At 40.6% G+C, this 22,214-nt stretch overlaps 1 protein-coding gene across 1 annotated transcript; it reads left to right on the top strand.

The window, feature by feature from the left end:
* Window positions 1–406: 406 nt before the first annotated feature.
* Window positions 407–8,189, top strand: LOC311061677 (G-protein coupled receptor 20-like; the record flags this gene model as incomplete). The annotated part of the gene is made up of 4 exons (XM_084080366.1): window positions 407–577; window positions 6,247–6,503; window positions 7,158–7,290; window positions 7,608–8,189. 4 exons carry the CDS (start codon window positions 407–409, stop codon window positions 8,187–8,189), a joined length of 1,143 nt encoding a protein of 380 aa, XP_083936492.1.
* Between the last annotated feature and the right edge of the window lie 14,025 nt (window positions 8,190–22,214).

Below are 22,214 nucleotides of genomic sequence, written 5' to 3'. Positions count from 1 at the left end.
AATTTAAGGACTTTTAATACCCTTTTAATACCTAAAAAAAAAAGGAAGAAAAGAAAAAAGACCATCAAAAGTAATCAACATAATACTGTTCAAACGTTGGCCAAATTGTCAAATGATAATAGATAGGCAAACGATCTCTGCTATTTGTGGAACCGAGTCAAACTAAATTGAATGCCCCAACCCCTACAATTCCAAGTGCTTATCAGGGTGGGGAGTCCCCAGTTCAAATATTTTGGGGGGTCGCGGCCTGAAAAGGTTGAGAACCACTGGTCTAAGAGGTTCTCACTCAGCATTTATAGGGTAGCTGAGAGACGTGGAACAGTTAAGGAAAAGCTGTGGACTGGATCAATAACTCGCCTCCCCTCCTCTCTCCCATTCAGAAACCATTGGTCATCCTACGTATACGATGGAGAATCTCCTGACAAACCTTAGCTCCACTTCTATCCCTGAGCAGACACCAGAACCTACTAACTGCAGTGGCTGGGACCATCAGTGGGGAGGCCCATATCTGCGTAAGGTAGCTCACCTAGACACCGAGCTCTACAAAGACTTCTACGCTGTCTGGGTGTCCCTCATGGTGAGATGCATTCCAGTTGGAAACGGAAGGGTTCATATCATTGTTGCTCCCTACGTTCGTTTTTTTTATTGTTTTTATTTTTTTATTTTTTTATATGTTATTATTTATTTACATGCTCAAAATAGGGACGGCAGGTTGATCAACTTAAAGGAGTATTGGAGTATTTCCAATGTTCAGTACTTTTACTTCTACTCCACTATATCTCAGAGGCAAATATTATACTGTTACTCCACTACAATTATTTGAAAACTTTAGTTACTAGTCACTTCGTAGATTTAATAGACAATCCAATACATTTAGGCTACTTGTTCCCCTTCTGAGCAGCAAGTTACACTACCAACTAGAAAAATGTAATAGTAATTTAGAAAAAACAACAATACAATACAGTTATTTCTTTATTATTATATTGTTTTGGCCAAAACGGTGGCTCTATAGCGTCATCATAAGGCCGATTTGAAAAATGTGGCCTGCAGAAATAATGTGATTATGTTGTGTGGACAGAATCAGAGACACTGACCTTCACCTTCAGTCACTTCCCAACCAGCCATGTCAGGCTGAATCAATCTGAATGAGCTGGCAGGAAGACTGCTTCCGATATTTCTATAATTTCCAGATCTAATAATGATTTGTCCGACCTGTGTATATATAGGTTACAGCAGCACTGATCCTGACCGGTGCAACCCAAATAATTTGCATAATTGATAAAGTAACCGGTTTCTAGATAAAAATGAAACGTTGATCTTGAACTTGAAAAGCCCCCATAATGTATTGTTTAATATTTTTTTGTTTAGCTGTTATTAATGTTTTTGAGTTTAGCTGTCATGGCGTTGCATCATGGGTAATGTGTCTCTACTCTCTAATTGGCTGTAAGAGGAAACGTCATGTGAGCCAATTAGATGATTAGCTTGTAGCTTGTACTTTTACTTTTGGTACTTTTTTGATATCAATGCTTTTGTACTTTTACTCAAGTCAATTTTGAATTCTGGACTTTTGCTTGTAACAGACTATTCCTACATAGCAGTATTAACCAGTGGTGTGTTCTACCGTCAGATGCTGTATACGCCGTACACAGTCCAGATTATTTTGGGAAGAAGCGTATACAGTGTAATAACCATTTCATCCATTGAAAACGCGAGAGCGTATACCTTGGACCACGCGCATCGTATCGTAGCGTATACCTTCAGAAAAGAACTAGAACACAACACTGGTATTAACTTTTACTTAAGTAAAACAATTGGGTACTTTTTCCACCATTGCACTTCCCTAAACATAGAGGCTCCGCTAAAACAATTCAATAAATGTATAGGCTACTTGTTCCTCTTCTGGGCAGCAAGTTACACTACCAAAAATAAATTGTTATTATATTATTTTAATTGTGCGAGGCCAAAAACGGGAAGTGGCCCTATAGCGCCATGATGAGGCCGATTTGAAAGATGTTGCCTGTAGAACGTGAAAATGTATTGCGGATATGGGATCAGATTTCACTTTTCAGTCATTTTCACAACCAGTTATGTCAGGGCCTGATTTAGTACACCTCTGCATGAACTGACAGGGAGACTGCATCCTGGCGCCATTATCATCATCTCCACATCCAATCATGGCCACTATGTCCTGTGTATATATAGGTCACAGTAGCACTGATCCTGACTGCCATGGTGCAACCCAAAATAATTTGCATAATTGATAAAGTAACCGCTTTCTAGATAAAAAGGAAACATCAAACATTGATCTTGAACTTGAAAAGCCCCCCTAATGTATTGTTTAATATTTTTTTGTTTAGCTGTTATTAATGTTTTTGAGTTTAGCTGTCATGGCGTTGCATCATGGGTAATGTGTCTCTACTCTCTAATTGGCTGTAAGAGGAAACGTCATGTGAGCCAATTAGATGATTAGCTTGCAGTCAGTCCAGCAGCTAGATATCACAACAACAAGATAACAGTCAACAACAAGCAAAGCTTTACATGTTAACACACTGCAAGAATACAGGAAAGGTGGGCACTAACAGTGGTGTAAAGTAACTAAGTAAATGTACTCAAAAATTGTACTTAGTACAATTTTGAGGTACTTTTACTTTACTGGAGTATTTCCAATTTTCTGTACTTTTACTTCTACTCCACTACATCTCAGAGGCAAATATTATACTTTTACTCCACTACAATTATTTAAAAACTTTAGTTACTAGTTACTTTGTAGATTTTGATTATTATTACAAAACATATATTAACCACTTCAGCCTTATATACATTTCGGCCATTAGAAAATAGACGATCAAGCTCACAATGTGACGCATTGTGAGCTTGTAGATCTGCTATTTTCAAAAGGTTTTTACATATTTTATACATTTGAAAAGTTGTGAAATGGGACCTTCTGCATAATGAGTACTTTTTACTTTTGGTACTTTAAGTACATTTTGATACCAATGCTTTCGTACTTTTACTCAAGTACATTTTGAATTCCGGACTTTTACTTGTAACAGACTATTCCTAGATTGCTGTATTAATACTTTTACTTAAGTAAAACAATGTAGTACTTTTTCCACCACTGCTCTTCCCTAAACATAGAGGCTCCACTAAAACAATTCAATACATTTAGGCTACTTGTTCCTCTTCTGGGCAGAAAGTTTCACTACCAACTAGAAACATGTGCTGTGCTCCATATGAATGATGTGTACCGATTTGCTTGATGTTTGGACAAAATCTGTAGGAGCAATAGTCATTTAGAAAAAACAACAATACAATACAGTTATTTCGTTATTATTATATTGTTTTTATTGTGCGAGGCCAACACGGGAAGTGGCCCTATGCCATGATGAGGCCGATTTGAAAAATATAGCCTGCAGAAATAATAACGAAAATGTTGTATGGATGGAATCAGAGAACTTGACCTTCAGTCACTTTCACTGCCAGTCATGTCAGGTAGGATCATTCTGAATGTACTGGGAGGAAGACTGATTTCGATATTTCTATCATTTCCACATCTAAACATAGCCAGTCCAACCTGTGTATATATAGGTCACAGCAGCACTGATCCTGACTGCCACGGTGCAACCCAAATCATTTGCATAATTGACAAAGTAACCGGTTTCTAGATAAAAAAGGAAACGTTGATCTTGAACTTGAAAAGCCCCCCATAATGTATTGTTTAATATTTTTTTATTTAGCTGTTACTAATGTTTTTGTGTTTAACTATCATTGCGTTGCATCATGGGTAATGTGTCTCTATACTCTCTAATTGGCTGTCAGGAGGAAACGTCATGTGAGCCAATTAGAAGATTAGCTTGCAGTCAGTGCAGCAGCTAGATATAACAGAAACATTCAACAACAAGCAACGCTTCACATGTTAACACACTGCAAGAATACAGGAAATGTGGACACTAGCAGTGGTGTAAAGTAACTAAGTAAATTTACTCAAGTACTGTAGCCTACTTAAGTACAATTTTGAGGTACAATTTTCAATAATTTTACTTCCACTCCACTACATCTCAGAGACAAATATATGTTTACACATCGCACATCGATTGGCAAATCGAGTGGCAAACAAACATGCAAAATGAGTTTAACATTGTTTAAAGGTAGGGTAAGTGATTTGCGTTGGTTAAAATAATTGTTAAATAGCTCTATATTCTGATAGTACTCATTGCTATAGAGTGTTTGTTCAGTATTAGGAGTCTCCTTGTCTCTCCACCTCTTTATTAAACAGAAAATGCATTTTCGTTTCAGTTTCAGTTTCATTTCCAATTCTATCCAACCAGGACAGAGAACTCAATCAGGATATAGATTAAACAAGTGAAATTGGAAGTGATGACACTAAGAAATGAGCAGACAAAATTGGAACTGGAACACTATATAAATTAAGCTTAAAAATGGGTACTTTCACCTGATTGGCTGAGATTTTGACACCTGCCGAAAAATGTATTTTCTGTTTATTAAAGAGCTGGAGAGACAGGGAGACATCTGACTGAAAAAACACTCTATAGCAATGATTACTATCAGAATATAGTATTTTAACCTTTTAACAAAATGCTTTTTGCTTTAACCAAAACATATCACTTACCCTACCTTTAATGTTGTTTAATGCAATCAGATATGACTTTTCTGTTTGGATGCATGGGCTGTCAAGGCCAGAAAGTATTTTTTTGACACTCAGTAGGCATTCCTGCATAACTTCCTGGTTTGATGATGATGTCACACGCATATCCTCTATAGCGCCATGATGAGGCCGATTTGAAAAATGTGGCCTGCAGAAATAATAACGTGAAAATATTTAACAGATGGGATCAGATTACGATTTTCAGTCACGCAACCATCTATACCAAGGCCCAGCTTACACCTCTGTATGATATCATATGGCTGAAGGACTGGTTCCGATATATCCATCACTTCCACATCCAATCATTGCCAGTCTGGCCTGTGTATATATAGGTCACAGTAGCACTAATCCTGACTGCCACGGTGCAACCCAAAACAATTTGCATAATTGACAAAGTAACCGGTTTCTAGATAAAAAGGAAACGTTGAACTTGAAAAGCCCCCCTAATGTATTGTAATGTTTTTTTGTTTAGCTGTTATTAATGTTTTTGTGTTTAGCTGTCATGGCGTTGCATCATGGGTAATGTGTCTCTACTTTCTAATTGGCTCTCAGGAGGAAACGTTCTTTGGGTAGAGATGGGATTTATGGCTCTTTGAAGGGGGGATCCGTTCCTTTCCGTTCAAAAGACTGGCTCATATATATATATATATATATATATATATATATATATATATATATATATATATATATATATATAAAAAATATTTATATTATTTATATACGATATAATATTATTATATTATTTAATATATTACTATAATATAATAATAATATGTAATATAATTATATATATATAATTTTGTCTATATTAATAATTATAATATATAACATTAATTAATATGTAATAATACCTAATATACTTAATATAATATATAACATTATTATAATATATATTATATTACAATATATATTATTATATTATCCCATCGTTCGTTTTAATTTAAAGAGCCGTTCATTCGACTCGATTCGTTCACGAACAACAATTTTCCCCATAGGGATTTCCGAAAATATTTCTATAAATTATTTTAAGCCTGGAACCAAGCCATCTAGGCTCCTGGTGAATCATGACCATAAAACATTTGATTCTGTCAAAACATATTTGAATATTTAATTATATTCTATATTTAATAAATACCCTTTTTTTGCGTTTTTCAAATATTTTTTGACACAGAATCAAATGTTTTATAGTCATTTCCAGATATATTTCTTCATTACACAACGTTTGAATGCTAGAGAGTCCATCCTCTTAAAAGTTTGTCACACTAGGCTGTCATCTGTCTGTCATTTCCATTCATGAGAATATATTTTAGAATATCTTCAAAATGTATTTTTGAATTTCCATTTCTGCTAAGCAGCAAGCTAGGTTGGCTTTGACTCATTTTGTTTCCAGTATGAGTTAGTTAAGCAACTTCAAAGGTGAAAGGGAAGTAGGGGAGAAGTGAGACGTCCGTTTTATTTTCTGCGGCTTTTCAGCACTGTGGTGTGGCAGAATAAAACATTTGTGTGAGCCTCAGCCTACAGTCTGTCTCGACAGAATACTTCATCATTAACTGAAATTCCATTCACTCCCTCTCCCACAGGTGTGTAACTGTTTGATGCTGGTAGTTGGGGTCGTGCTGAATAGCATTGCTCTTTACGTGTTCTGCGGGGGTTCAACCCAGCCTTCAGCCCCTGTGGTATATACCATAAACCTGGCCATAGCTGACCTCTTGGTGGCGCTATCACTCCCAGCCCGTATCGCTCTGTACTACAGTGGAGGGAACTGTCTGGCCTGCTCCTACGTGCACGCGTTCAGCTACTTTGTCAACATGTACTGCAGTATCCTCTTTCTGACCAGGTGGGTAGGTCAGCGGCCTTCTACCTTCATCTCTCCATATCCTTTGTTGACAGGCAGTTACTTTGTCAACATGTGCATACATTAGATGTACCACAGAACAGGTATGAAATGATTTCATACCAGTTCTGTGGGTCATTCTCCTAACTCCTTCCTTTTTATAAGCTGAGCCATACAACGATTTTAGAGGGTGCGTGTAACACTTTCCACAATTACTCAATACATGAAATCATCTTCAATTCACAACACAAGCTCATGAAACTTCATACATCAATATAGCTACTGTATATCTACTGCATTCTATAGTTTTAGCTATTCATAAACTGGTACGTGATTGACATCACAGCTGATAGACTATATACCCTATGTGCTTCTATTGAATCGGAAAGTCATACACTGTTAACTATATGCAGATATTCGCTCAGAACTGTTTCTTCAACTCTCCAACCATGTTGTACATTTTAATGATCTTGATGATATACAATACATTGTGTGTAATTGTAACTGGTAAACACTACACCAGTGAATGTGCCAAAGCCGAACAAAATGTTGTCAAATCAAAGACATCAAATCAGTTAAATCAAATCATGTGATCACGTTTATTGCCTACTATTCAACCATTCCTTTGTTTATTAAAGCTTTATCCTCTCTTTCCAGTATTTGTGTAGATCGATACCTGGCTGTTGTCCATGCATCGAGTACTCTTCATCGATGGAGAACTACTGGGGCAGCCAAGTGTGTCAGTGCCACCGTGTGGCTCTTTGCAGTGGTGGTTACCTATTCCTTCCAGGTAAACAGATGCACACGCCCATACAGCACGCAAATGCAAAGACCGCACACATGCTCATTTACACACACACACACACACACACACACGCACACGCACACGCACACGCACACGCACACACACACACACACATACACACAGACACACACTGAGGCCAAAGTTAAGGCCAAAATCAGCACCCATCCACCCTCCTCACCCCCCTTGTGTCTTCTCTACACCTCTTCCAGACAACAATAATAGGAACAGGACTTGTGATGATCTGGAATCTGTTGTGTTTTTCTTCCACCGCCTCTCATCTCTCCTCTCCTGTGCTCCTGCAGACCACGGCCTTGGACCTCAGCTCCTCCTGCGTTCTCATCCCTGCCCTCTTCTCCCTCACCATCCTGGAGTTTCTCCTGCCGCTGTTGGCCGTGGTGGGCTTCACCCTGCGGGTGGCCTGCTTCCTCTCCGCCAGCCAGCGGCTGATGCCGCAGCAGAGCCGGGCCAGGAAGATGCGGGCCGTCCGGCTGCTGGCCACCGTGCTGGTGGTCTTCATGATCTGCTTCACGCCGTTCCACGTCCGCCAGTTGCTCGTCTACTTCAGGGTCGAGGTCACGGGGGAGGGGCTGAGGCCGGGGGCGGGGAGCGTGCTGGCCTATCACATCACGGTGACCCTCAGCAGCCTGAACAGCTGCCTGGATCCCGTGGTGTACTGCTTTGTGACGGACAGCTTCAAGCGAGTGTGGCGGAGGCGGCGAGGAGGAGCGAGGGAGCTGGATGGAGAGTGGGAAGGCGGGAGGACGAGCGGGGGGGAAGTCGACAGAAATTCGGTGAATAAGTATTCAGGCACGGCGCTGGCGATAGTGCACAGTGTGGCGGCGCTCGCGCTGACCAACTCAACCCGTTCTGTGACCAATGTGTAACAGTTCACTTTGACACCTGACCCCCCCCCCCACACACACACGCATGCATGCACGCACGCACGCACGCACGCACGCACGCACGCACGCACGCACGCACGCACGCACGCACGCACACACACACACACACACACACACACACACACTCCTGTCCTCCCTTAGTTACAGGGAAAGTGTGGATTAGAGAAAGCAGGTCGGATGGAGAGAGACTGTCACTATTTCTCCTTCATATCAGCCCTAGTCTTTTGAGAGACTGACTGAGTTCTGTGGATAACTGCAATGGCTAGCCTATTAGACTACACTGCAATGGGTCTGACAGACAAACTCTTCTCTGTGAAGCGACTGAAAACGGAATGACCACGTCTTCCTGAAGTATCACTAACTTCTCGATAGTCTAAACTAAAGGCAGATTTACTATACTCTGTCTGAAGAATGACAGAGAGAATTGATAACACTCTGCTGGGCTGAAACACGATTTAGTCCACAGGAGATATACAATAATATGATAATATTGTATTTTACTATGTCTACATTTGCTTCACAAGCTCTCACTCAGGCCATAAGACCACTGTGGAGAGATATTCTGAAGCCATGATGTCATTGTTCAGACAGAGCGAAGAAAGAAAGGTAAGCCAGATTTATACGGCTACACAATGTGTTGTGAGCTTTTAGATCTGCTGTCTTCGGCGCGCAACACCATCGTGCGATGGAGCATAAATTAAGCAGCACAATGTAAAATAGGGAGAGGGACAGACAGATAAGGGGGAAAACGAGACAGAAACGGAGAGAATGTTCTTGAGTCAACAAAGTTAATAAGCTAGACACGATCCTATCTGTGCCTGTATAAACACTTGCAACAGTTACTCTTTCAAGTGCTTATTGTAGCCCACTCGTAATGCCATTGTTTATGACTTTCCTAAGTGTCTAAAAGGAAGCATGCCATGAGAGTCCCACCGGGACCTCCTATCTCCACAATCTTTTAAATAATCAAAAGCAAAAGTAGTTGATTCTCCGTTTTAACACTGACATTGTTGTCTTGGTCAAATAGTCCATTACATAGTCCATCTTACAAGGTATTATTGATTTGGCTTGGCTCCCAGGGCCATGAAGTATTTGGTACATAATGTGAATTGTGCAAAAGTGTAAAAATGAAAGAAGCTTTTGTAGGGATGAAGGCGGTACTTCAAAGTGCTCAGTGCAGGCCACTTGTTATATTGCTTTCTCAACTGAATTTATAGAAGCACATAAACTATGCTTATTTTCAATACGCTTAGTGAACAGGACACCAATAACAGGGATACATGAATCTTTTTTAGGGTTATTTTTCTTCACCATGCACCTCTTACATAATAGAGAGTTTCTGTATTTTGTCCTTCACCTTCTATAAGCAAAACAAGTTAGTTAAAATGAACTAACTTGTTTTGTATTGCATCCTTGATAAAACTAGTTGACAATTAATTAAGTTAATTATTTATCCTTCCTTGATATTGTTTGTGTTTGTTAAATGTTTATCCTTCCTTGATATTTCTTTTTATTATTTAACTATTTAAAGTGCTTTTTGTGTTGTTGTAAAGTGTATTACTTTTCATTGTGTTTGGAAACACTTGTCTAATAAAGTTATTATTAATGTCTCCGCCAGGCCGGGCGGCCGAAGGCCGTACATTCGAAGGCCAGAGACTATGTTTTCCCCGCCACACGCCCGCCCGCCCGTGTGTGTGTGTGTGTGTGTGTGCCCGTGTGTGTGTGTGTGTGTGTGTGTGTGTGTGTGTGTGTGTGTGTGCCCGCCCGTGTGTGTGTGTGTGCCCGCCCGTGTGTGTGTGTGTGTGTGTGTGTGTGTGTGTGTGTGTGTGTCTCTGTGTGTGTGTGTGTGTGTGTGTGTGTGTGTGTGTGTGTGTGTGTGTGTGTGTGTGTGTGTGTGTGTGTGTGTGTGTGTGTGTGTGTGTGTGTGTGTGTATGTGTAGCGCCACCATGAAGCCGATTTTTACAGATTTTGTCCATACCTCACACAAATCAGTACACACTATCTCTATGGTCATGTGATGAAGGCGTATCTGTCCGATTTTTCATATTCCATTCTGATTGGCTATGATTGGCTTATAAAGTTTGGGGGAGTGGCCTGTTTTGCACAAAATACCACAAATCATGAATACAGCGTCTGAATACTGTGAAACTTTGCATGCACATTCCTACTAGGCCAAGGAAGAAATACCACCATATGATCAAGGTTCATCACTGACACAACTGCAATTTAGGTTATTGTTTAAAAACATCTCTGCACCTATATTTACTTTTTCATAAGAGAAGATTAGTTTTGGCCTTCGTAGTGTCATTAAATAATCAATAAATTCATAACTCTTAGTGTTAGAGATGACCTCAGGTCTTTTATTTTTTACTAATACATGGTTTACTTTAAGCGGTTAAGTAGGCTGTTTACATTTGAGCAGGTTACTAAATATAGCTACAGGTCTACACCTACATGCAGATAGGCTAAGTAGCCTAATTTAGCTAAGTATTTGCATAAATATTCCAATTTTATCACTGAATCATCACTACGGTGATTAACAAAGATAGTGTACTGATGATGGCACAACAGGAAAAACAAAGGATCAAGGTATTTCTGACTTCTGAGCTCTTGCCACATGTTCTCAATCAACCTAATTACATCCTGCTTCTTCAGCCTTAGGACTGTGCAGCCTCATCTTTCCTATTAAGCCACCAGGCCTGTTATAGTCAGGGGATATTAAAAAAGTATTGGAATAAATTCCTTACCAAAAAAAATCTTCACCAATGTGTTTGCAAAGGTGTCTAGTAACACATCACAACTTTATTGAAATTCAGTATCCCTAGGAGAATTTTTGACAGCTCCTTAAAGTTGGAGTATCCACCATAACCTTGGTTTAAAAAAATCCCCCCAAAAAAAAATCCAAATTTAATTCTGTTTTAAGTAGCATGTGAGGTGTCAAACTAGGGTGTTTTTATGATTCTGAATCCATTGCAATCATTTGGGCTAAAAAGAAAACACTCCTTGGGCTAAAAACGGCCCAATCTCAATGGGCTTTTTACACAAAAAGTATACATGGCTATGGCCGTTTTTAGCCCAAGGAGTGGTTTTGGTGCAAAACAAATGATTGCAATGGATTCAGAATCATAAAAACACCCTAGTTTGACCCCTCACATGCTACTTAAAACAGAATTAAATTTGGATTTTTATTTTTATTTTATTTTTAACCAAGGTTATGGTGGGTACTCCAACTTTAAGGAGCTGTCAAAAATTCTCCTAGGGATACTGAATTTCAATAAAGTTGTGATGTGTTACTAGACACCTTTGCAAACACATTGGTGAAGATTTTTTTTTGGTAAGGAATTTATTCCAAGATTGGAAAATATTCTGCTAATATCCCCTGACTATTAGTCTACTATGAGTTCTAGGTCAAATTTGAGGTTGAAGGAAAATAATTGGTGGCTATAAGGTTTTCAGCTAGTTTGTCAAACAGTGTGGTATTATGACCACAGCTTCTCTTTGATTCAACAGAATTAAGTTTGAGAAAATACTATACTTAGGGCATGCAGCAATGATCAATTATAGGATTATACTATGACCTCAAGGTTAGTTCAAACACCACAATACTTAAATGTAATGTGTTACGTTGAGCAGTAGGGTTTCACTTTGGACATAGGCCTTCTAAAAGGTAATTTGGCATAAAAATAGTAGGCCAAGTGAAACCTCTTATAGATAGTAGGCTGAAAATAACATACTGTGTAACAACCTAAATCTAGTGAGCTGTCTTGTTCAGTTCATGTATTTGTCCAGCAGAGGGCAGTATGTGACAGGGTAAAGCCTCCTCTGATCTACCGCAAGACATGATTATAAACCTCAGAGACTAAATGAAGCAAAGGCCACTTTACAGACAAAAGTTTAAAAGTGTTCTTTGCACGTTGCAATTTTTTAAATTGCATTGAAATTTTGTGTTTACTTTTAGAGGAGCCTCTACTAAATAATCTTTAGGATTTTGAAATTATAGTATTGTCATAAAGCCCCGCCTTGCTCTCTCTCTCTCTCTCTCTCTCTCTCTCTCTCTCTCTCTCTCTCTCTCTCTCTCTCTCTCTCTCTCTCTCTCTCTCTCTCTCTCTCTCTCTCTCTCTTTCTAGTCAATGGAGATTTTTAACACAAACCTCCTATACCAAAGTGGTCTTGCCCTTTAAGCAGTAAATCTGATCACAAACCAATGAGTTTCCCCACACTTATTCAATTCTTATGTGAAAATCAAAGATCTACAAGCCCGGGGCTTGGCCATGCTGGGGGTCCCCCCACAGGATTTTTTTGAACAAAGTAGATGTGCACCCTAGTTCACGCTCTTTGGGACTGTCCCGTAATTGAGAGTTTTTGGAAGCAAATACATAACTGTATCTTAGAAATGACAAAGGTTGATTTTCCCTTCTGCCCCAGGCTTTACATACTGGGTGACCCAAAACAGGTTGCCCACTGTGATAATGTGGATTTCATCCTGACTGCTATCATGATCGGTAGACAGGTTCTGATGAGGGGTTGGATTGGAAGGATGCTGGGAGTCCTTCTTTCCAAGAATGGTTTGTAGAGATTGGCAAAGTTGCTGCTTATGAGCAGATAACCTATAGGAGGTCTGACAGATTGGATAAATACATCCGTAAGTGGGGAGGCTATATAATGTATATTGCTAACAATAGGACTTGAGATGCCTAGCTCAGGATTTGAACCCAGGACTTTCTGATTCTTAGGCAGGGTCTCTACCCATTCAGCTATGGCTACTCCTTTGACCAGCACAGTGGTTTACAAACTCCTTCATATCAAGGACCCCAAAATTTGATAAGTATTTTGCAGAACCCTCATCTGAACAGACTTTATGCCAGGGGGCTCCAAATTCAAATCTTCCTGCTCCTTTACTCTGAAGCATGTTTTGAAGACTAACATCCAGGAACTACACTTAAAAACACTAAAAGAAACATGTGTAAATCTGTGGAGGTCCTGAGGGCAGCGGATAGTCGGTAGACGCCGCTGTGGTCTCTTTTAACAGGGCCACAGGTTCAAGTCCAGCCTAGGCACTGAAGTCAATACTCATCGATGTACTGTTAATAGTACAGTTAGGTCGGATAGTTCACCCCCAAAATGATTTTTTTCCTATTAATTACCCACCCCATGGAGACTTGAATTCATGGAGATTTTTTTGTTTTGTCGCATTCCTAAACCAATAATTTGAAGACTGACGGCAGCTCCGGTAGGAGACACAAAGAGTCTCCTTTGAGTCTCCTACCAGAGACATTATCATATTTCCGCTGGTCATCAAATTATTGGCTTAAGAATGCGACAAAACGTGTGTGTTTCTGGGGTGCTGCTGTCTGCTGCCCACTGTTCTTCTCTAACTAAGCTTGTTTCTTCACACTTGTGATTTATTGAATATTGCTACCCATGGTTAAATATTGGAATACTGCCAGCAGCAGGTGGCGCTCACTAACACAGGGGTCCTTGTGGTCCTTGAAAAACGTACGTTGAAGACCCCAGTTACCTTCCACTAATCACATGAACACACACACACACACACACACACACACACACACACACACACACACACACACACACACACACACACACACACACACACACACACACACACACACACACACACACACACACACACACACACACACACCATCATCATCAGATCTTCAATCAACAATTAGTGTTGATTGAAATCAAACTGGGATCCATTCACTGGATGTGAGCAGTGCTTATTAGATATAAATAGAAGGCAGGTGTGAGATGCCAGGGTGGATCACTTCAGAATGGAACCTGTCCTCTCTGCTGCAGGTAAATACAAACTGTTTGAATGATATGACAATTTTTGCCTGAATATTTAACATTATTGTTTAAGAATTGGGTTTGTAGCCTGAACTAAACCATAGCCTACAACTATTAAAACCAACCCAATCAGTTGTTTTCAAAACGTTTCCATATCAAGGACTCTCATCTGACAGGGAACCCATAAGGCTACAAGATTTGTGTTGTATTCCAAACAATTCCAGAAGTGTGTGTGTGTGTGTGTGTGTGTGTGTGTGTGTGTGTGTGTGTGTGTGTGTGTGTGCTTGTAAATATTTACAACGCAAATCTTGTACGTTGGTCCCTGGCACATGTTTTCAGATGGGGTCTGTGGCCAAATATAATTTCATTTGTGGGTCCTTGACATGTAAATGTTTGAGAACCACTAGCTGTCTTTAGTTGTGAATTTCTGATGTCTGAAAGATCATAAGCATGGTAGTGAAGGCTTCCAAAATGTGACCCTGTAGCCCTACACCTGTGGTTCTCAAACTTTAGGCCTACACCTGTGGTTCTCAAACGTTTTCATGTGAAGGACTCTCAAAATGATATGTATTTGGCCTCCTCTCATATTTGGTTCCAGGGACCCCCAGTTAAGGGTTAAGCTATGAGCTTGTAGATCTGCTATTTTTGAATAGCCAAAGTATAAAAGGTTATAGTGGTTAAAATGATTGTGATGCTGTATTAAGCCATTTTGCTGGGGACCCCCTGGAACCCCTTGGGGGTCCCCGGACCCTACTTTGAGAAACATTGGCCTACACAACTGAACTGTTTTGTCTTTCTTTCCAGAATCTGAAGTTGACCAAAAGAAGACATCTTGAGGACATGCAGGTGGCTGGAGTGACAGAGGAAGATGCAGATGGAAACGGATGATCTAGGTTTCTAGGTTTCTATATCTATGGCTGTTGCTGCAGCGTGTGCAGTGAAGATGGCAGAAAGGTAGGAACTATGACGCTGTTGCTGCAGCGTGTGCAGTGAAGATGGCAGAAAGGTAGGAACTATTATGCTGCTGTTGCTGCAGCGTGTGCAGTGAAGATTGCTGGAAGGTAGGACCTTTTAAAATTCTTTGCTGCTGCTGGTTAGGGTTAGGGAGGTCACTTGTGTTGCGTCATAAAATGTGCCATTCGCAAAAGAAATGCGCCCGCAAAAGAAATGCGCCCAACGCAAAAAACAAAAAGAAAATAATGGCCTACACAACTGAACTGTTTTGTCTTTCTTTCCAGAATCTGAAGTTGACCAGAAGAAGACATCTTGAGGACATGCAGGTGGCTGGAGTGACAGAGGAAGACGCAGATGGAAACGGATGATCCGCTGTGACGATCTAGGTTTCTATATCTATGGCTGTTGCTGCAGCGTGTGCAGTGAAGATGGCAGAAAGGTAGGAACTATGATGATGTTGCTGCAGCGTGTGCAGTGAAGATGGCAGAAAGGTAGGAACTATGATGCTGTTGCTGCAGCGTGTGCAGTGAAGATGGCAGAAAGGTAGGAACTATGATGCTGTTGCTGCAGCGTGTGCAGTGAAGATTGCTGGAAGGTAGGCACTTTTTTTAATTCTTTGCTGCTGCTGGTTAGGGTTAGGGAGGTCACTTGTGTTGCGTCATAAAATGTGCCATTCGCAAAAGAAATGCGCCAACGCAAAAAACAAAAAGAAAATAATGGCCTACACAACTGAACTGTTTTGTCTTTCTTTCCAGAATCTGAAGTTGACCAGAAGAAGACATCTTGAGGACATGCAGGTGGCTGGAGTGACAGAGGAAGACGCAGATGGAAACGGATGATCCGCTGTGACGATCTAGGTTTCCATATCTATGGCTGTTGCTGCAGCGTGTGCAGTGAAGATGGCAGAAAGGTAGGAACTATGATGATGTTGCTGCAGCGTGTGCAGTGGAGATGGCAGAAAGGTAGGAACTATGATGCTGTTGCTGCAGCGTGTGCAGTGAAGATGGCAGAAAGGTAGGAACTATGATGCTGTTGCTGCAGCGTGTGCAGTGAAGATTGCTGGAAGGTAGGCACTTTTTTTAATTCTTTGCTGCTGCTGGTTAGGGTTAGGGAGGTCACTTGTGTTGCGTCATAAAATGTGCCATTCGCAAAAGAAATGCGCCAACGCAAAAAACAAAAAGAAAACGATGGCCTACACAACTGAACTGTTTTGTCTTTCTTTCCAGAATCTGAAGTTGACCAGAAGAAGACATCTTGAGGACATGCAGGTGGCTGGAGTGAGAAACGGATGATCCGCTGTGACGATCTAGGTTTCTATATCTATGGCTGTTGCTGCAGCGTGTGCAGTGAAGATGGCAGAAAGGTAGGAACTATGATGCTGTTGCTGTAGCGTGTGCAGTGAAGATGGCTGGAAGGTAGGAACTTTTTTTGATTATTTGCTGGTTAGGGTGCTGCTGGTTAGGGTTAGGGAGGTCACTTGCGTTGCGCCATTCGTGTCATAAAATGCGCCGTTCGCGTCATAAAAAAAAACAAACGCAAAATATAGCTGCAAGCAGCGATAATATGGGGCCAGGAGAGAGAAAGAGAAATGATAATTCCTTTAACAGGTCAGTTCATGAAAGTCCTTGCGGTCTTGTTTCCAATGAGTGCCTGTGAGCAATTAGGGGTTAAGAGTCTTGCTCAGGGACAAATTTCATTTCATCGACACATTTGCTGACCTGGCCTGGAATCGTACCTGGGGCAACCAGAGTCTCTGGCTCCCTAGGCGGGCTCACTAACCACTCAGCTATGGCCACCCCTCAGAGAGAGAGAGAGAGAGAGAGAGAGAGAGAGAGAGAGAGAGAGAGAGAGAGAGAGAGAGAGAGAGAGAGAGAGAGAGAGAGAGAGAGAGAGAGAGAGAGAGAGAGAGAGAGAGAGAGAGAGAGAGAGAGAGAGAGAGAGAGAGAGAGAGAGAGAGAGAGAGAGAGAGAGAGAGAGAGAGAGATACGGAATAGATTGAAGAGACATAGAGAGAGACAAATGGAATAGATTGAAGAGAAAGACATGGAAATGGAATAGATTGAAGAGAGAGAGAGAGCGCCATGGAAACGGAATAGATTGAGTCATGTTTTTTGCATTTCAACTTAAATGAGTCTGCATCAAGTGAGGCTTGAACCGGCAACCTTACGGTCATGAAGCACTCTTAGGTAGCTGCACACTACCTATAGTGCTATATCTTTGTCAAGGCTGATATTGTCTGTTGAGGATCACAAACTCTTGCCTTCTGTCATGACCCAAGCCCCTGTTTCACTAACACTAAGATCACTCGTTCACAAACCATTTACAATGAAGAAATTGTACATCTCCTCAGAACCAAAATTAGTGAAAGTAGCCGATCTACAAGCTCACAAACCATTAAAAGTTGTCAGATTGTACATTGGCTATTTCACAATGAAGTATGTTATACATTGAAAAAAGATACTCTCATTGCTATCTGAAAAGTTGTGAGATTGTAGATCAGCTGTATGTAAAAAACACTCAATTAAGTATTTCATGTTATCTTTAACAATTGCAGATGTATTCATTGATAGTCATGTTGTGTGAAATGCAACTTAGATGAAGTCTGCACCAAGTGAGGCTTGACTGGTGACCTTCAGGTTGTGGGGCACACATTTAAGCGAGAAGCCACCAACAGACAAGAACCTGTGAAAAAGGAGATCACACAGATCATACAGTTTCACGCAAATAGCTGAAAAATCCTGGGTTTAAGTGTTTTTCAAACTGCTCAAGATTGCGGACAATCTAAGGGCGGTGCTTACTGGTCAACGTGATAGATGTGTTCCTCATTAGTCAAGGCACATTGTGTAAGCAGGGTCTAATGGCCTGTCGGCCAACGAGGCATGACTTTTGCCTGTTTAAAGTTTCAATTTTCAAAAAATTGCTATAGCGCCCCCGTTTGACAATTGGAGTAAGATTGGTTTCAGTGATATTTGGAATGGCCCTTTACATTTCTGCAAAGTTTCAAAGAATGGTAAGTCTGCATGTATGTGTTAGGGGCAGATGACTAATTGTCATAAAACTGCAATATTCATTGGCTCATTAAAGCTTCATTTTTTCACTTATGGAAGATATTTTGCAAACGTTTTTTGGTATAGGTCCAAAGTTCATGTGTAAAAAGTTTCGTGCAGATTACTCAAAAATCCCAGGAGGAGATAGGTTTTAACTGTTTTTCATATAATTCAAAATGGGTGGGAGATCTAAAGGTCAGAGGTCAAAAGTGAGAGTGTGAAAGTTGTTCAGCATGAGGAGACGGCAAGGTGGTGCATCGAAGTTTCATGGCTGTAGGTGAAACAGGGCATGAGTTGTACCTGTTCAAAGTTGTCATTTTCAACTGAGTGCTATAGCGCCACCTTTTGACGAAAGATTGTGAGATTTATTTTTTGATCGTTTTTCATGACCATCTATCATATGGCCGAGTTTCATAAAAAGCGACTGCACGGTTCAGCCAGAACTGCCAAAAGTGGCAGAAGAAGAAGAAGAAGAAGAAGAAGAAATGGAAATATAGCTGCAAGCAGCGATAATACGGGGCCAGGAGAGAGAAAGAAAATTCCTTTAACAGGTCAGTTCATGAAAGTCCTTGCGGTCTTGTTTCCAATGAGGGCCTGTGAGCAATTAGGGGTTAAGAGTCTTGCTCAGGGACACATTTCATTGACACATTTGTTGACCTGGCCTGGAATCGTACCTGGGGCAACCAGAGCCTCTGGCTCCCTAGGCGGGCTCACTAACCACTCAGCTATGGCCGACCCTCAGAGAGAGAGAGAGAGAGAGAGAGAGGAGAGGAGAGAGAGAGAGAGAGAGAGAGAGAGAGAGAAGAGAGAGAGGAGAGAGAGAGAGAGAGAGAGAGAGAGAAGAGAGAGAGAGAGAGAGAGAGAGGAGAGAGAGAGAGAGAGAGAGAGAGAGAGAGAGAGAGAGAGAGAGAGAGAGAGAGAGAGAGAGAGAGAGAGAGAGAGAGAGAGAGAGAGAGAGAGAGACATGAAAACATCCTACTATCCTACTATAATTCTAGTAACCTCTGTAGTGGTAGGTGAAGCTACCCGGTTCTCCTCAGTGGCTGGACCAATTGCTCTGATTTTGCACACAGCCATTGACCATTACCATCTGAACTTAACTGTGAAGCCCGTTTTTCAATTTCATCAAATCTCAGCTTCTTATTAGCGTTTGTGTGTCAAACAATGTCGCCTCCCGGGTTGCCAGATCATGTGCGCATATCCCCCCACGGATGCGTCGACCGGGTATGGTCTAGTAGATAGAAACGGAATAGAATGAAGAGAGAGAGAGCCATGGAAACGGAATAGATTGAGTCATGTTTTTTGCAATTCAACTTAAATGAGTCTGCATCAAGTGAGGCTTGAACCGGCAACCTTGCGGTCGTGAGGCACTCTTAGGTAGCTGCAACACCACCTATAGTGCTATAGCTTTGTCCAGGCTGATATTGTCTGTTGAGGATCACAAACTCTTGCCTTCTGTCATGACCCAAGCCCCTGTTTCACTAACACTAAGATCACTCGTTCACAAACCATTTACCATTGAAGAAATTGTAAATCTCCTCAGAACCAAAACTAGTGAAAGTAGCCGATCTACAAGCTCACAAACCATTAAAAGTTGTCAGATTGTACATCGGCTATTTTCACAATGAAGTATGTTATACATTGAAAAAAAAAATACTCTCATTGCTATCTGAAAAGTTGTGACCTTGAGGTTGTGAGACATACACTTAAGCGGGACGCTATTGGACCAACAGACAAACCTCTGAAAAAAGAGATCACGCTGATCATACAGTTTCACGCAAATAGCTGAAAAATCCTGGGTTTAAGTGTTTTTCAAACTGCTCAAGATTGCGGACAATCTAAGGGCGGTGCTTACTGGTCAACGTGATAGATGTGTTCCTCATTAGTCAAGGCACATGTGTAAGCAGGTCTAATGGCTGTCGGCCAAACGAGGCATGACTTTTGCCTGTTTAAAGTTTCAATTTTCAAAAAATTGCTATAGCGCCCCCGTTTGACCAATTGGAGTAAGATTGGTTTCAGTGATATTTGGAATGGCCCTTTACATTTCTGCAAAGTTTCAAAGAATGGTAAGTCTGCATGTATGTGTTAGGGGCAGATGAATAATTGTCATAAAACTGCAATATTCATTGGCTCATTAAAGCTTCATTTTTTCACTTATGGAAGATATTTTGCAAACGTTTTTTTGTATAGGTCCAAAGTTCATGTGTAAAAAGTTTCGTGCAGATTACTCAAAAATCCCAGGAGGAGATAGGTTTTAACTGTTTTTCATATAATTCGAAATGGTGGGAGATCTAAGGGTCAGAGGTCAAAAGTCAGAGCGTGAAAGTTGTTCATCATGAGGAGACGCATGTGTGTATTGAAGTTTTATGGCTGTAGGTAAAACAGGGCATGAGTTGTACCTGTTCAAAGTTGGCATTTTCAACTGAGTGCTATAGCGCCACCTTTTGACGAAAGATTGTGAGATTTATTTTTTGATCGTTTTTCATGACCATCTATCATATGGCCGAGTTTCATAAAAAGCGTATGCACGGTTCAGCCAGAACTGGCAAAAACGGCAGAAGAAGAAGAAGAAATGGAATAATGCGAATAACAATACGGGTCCATGCTGGAAGCCTGGCCCCGTAAAAAACCAAAAAAGGCGCTGGTCTGGTTCTCCTGGTTTTACTAGGACAGGGTTCGATTCCCTGTGGCGCCCTGCTCATGGTTTGCGTTGCATTTACATTTATTACATGTTATGGGGGGGGCAGTGTTAAAATGTGTCATAGGAGGGGGGAGGTACAGGTGAAAATTAATATGCATTACTACTTTTACATTATTACTTTTGTCCCTGTTGGCTTTTATGACTCGGGAAGCATTCATGTTATAAATGAAACTCTGAATTCACCAGTGGTGTAAAATAACTAAGTACATTTTTGAGGTACCTCAAAGTGTCTATACTTTTACTTGTACTCCACTACATCTCAGAGGCAAACTACAATTATTTGAAAACTTTAGTTACTTTGCAGGACTAAGTATTTATTAATTTATAAAACATAAATTAACCACTTTAGCTCTATTTGAAACCTAGGCTATTTGAAAATAGCAGCTCACAGCTCACAGCGCAACGCGTTGTGAGCTTGTAGATCTGCTATTTTCAAACATTTTAGTACTTTTACTTTTGGTACTTTAAGCACATTTTGATACCAATACTTTTGCACTTTTACTCAAGTAAACTTCTACATTGCAGTATTGATACTTTTACTTAAGTAAAACATTTGAGTACTTTTTTCACCACTGGAATTCACTTTATTTAAATACATTCATGCCTGATTCAAACTTACCTTATACATAGTAACTAATTTAACTAAGGCTATTAGATGTAAACATTTACGTTCTACAACATCAATATGTTTGTGTTTTAATGTACTGTATAGTTCAAAGCCAACTGCATCTAAAGTCCCTTTCCCCACACCTTCTCGGAGGAAATGATACTCAGACTTACTACTGGGGTGGGACTTGAACCTGTGGCTTTCTGTTTACCAGGTAGCCACTCTACCCATTCAGCTATGGCTGTCTCTTTAATTACAGTGGTTCTCAAACATCTTCATCACAAGGACCCCCAAATTGATATGTATATGGCCGTGGACGCCCATGTCAAAAGATGTAGTGACAGGACCCCCCATAAGTAAGATTTATATTAATAACTTGGAGGGGAAAAAGAGTGTTCCAATTTGGCAAGATGTTGGGTACACCTTGATACATTGTCAGAACCTGGACTTGAACTTGCAATCTCCTATATCATAGGCAGGCGCCATTACTCAGTGAGCCACTAAGCTTTTGTTTAATGCTTCACTCACGCTCAATTTGAATCCATTTCCCTGTATACCATTTGTATATTGTTCCTCACACCAGTAGGGATACTATAATACTAGTCCTGTGTAGTGGAAGAAAGCTGGCATCAAAAATTGATACGTATTGGCCACAGACCTCCATCTGAAAAGATTGTGCTGGCGTGGCCATAATAAGGGCCGTCAAGATTCTTCAAAATGTTTAACTGTTATTTGTAGGACTTGAACCCAAGACCTTTTCGGACATGCAGAAAGAGTCTTTTCACAGTGAGCTATTGTGGTGACTGCTAGAACAGCCAAATAGAATAGACTAATCACAAAAAAGACAGAGGACTCTTTCCATAAACATTGAAACATCTAAGCTAAA

The sequence above is a fragment of the Gymnoscopelus microlampas genome (assembly GCF_963454915.1).
Source record: "Gymnoscopelus microlampas genome assembly, chromosome: 15".
Lineage (NCBI taxonomy): Eukaryota > Metazoa > Chordata > Actinopteri > Myctophiformes > Myctophidae > Gymnoscopelus > Gymnoscopelus microlampas.
The sequence above is the reverse complement of the archived record's forward strand: the minus strand, read 5'-3'. Positions and strand labels throughout refer to the sequence as shown.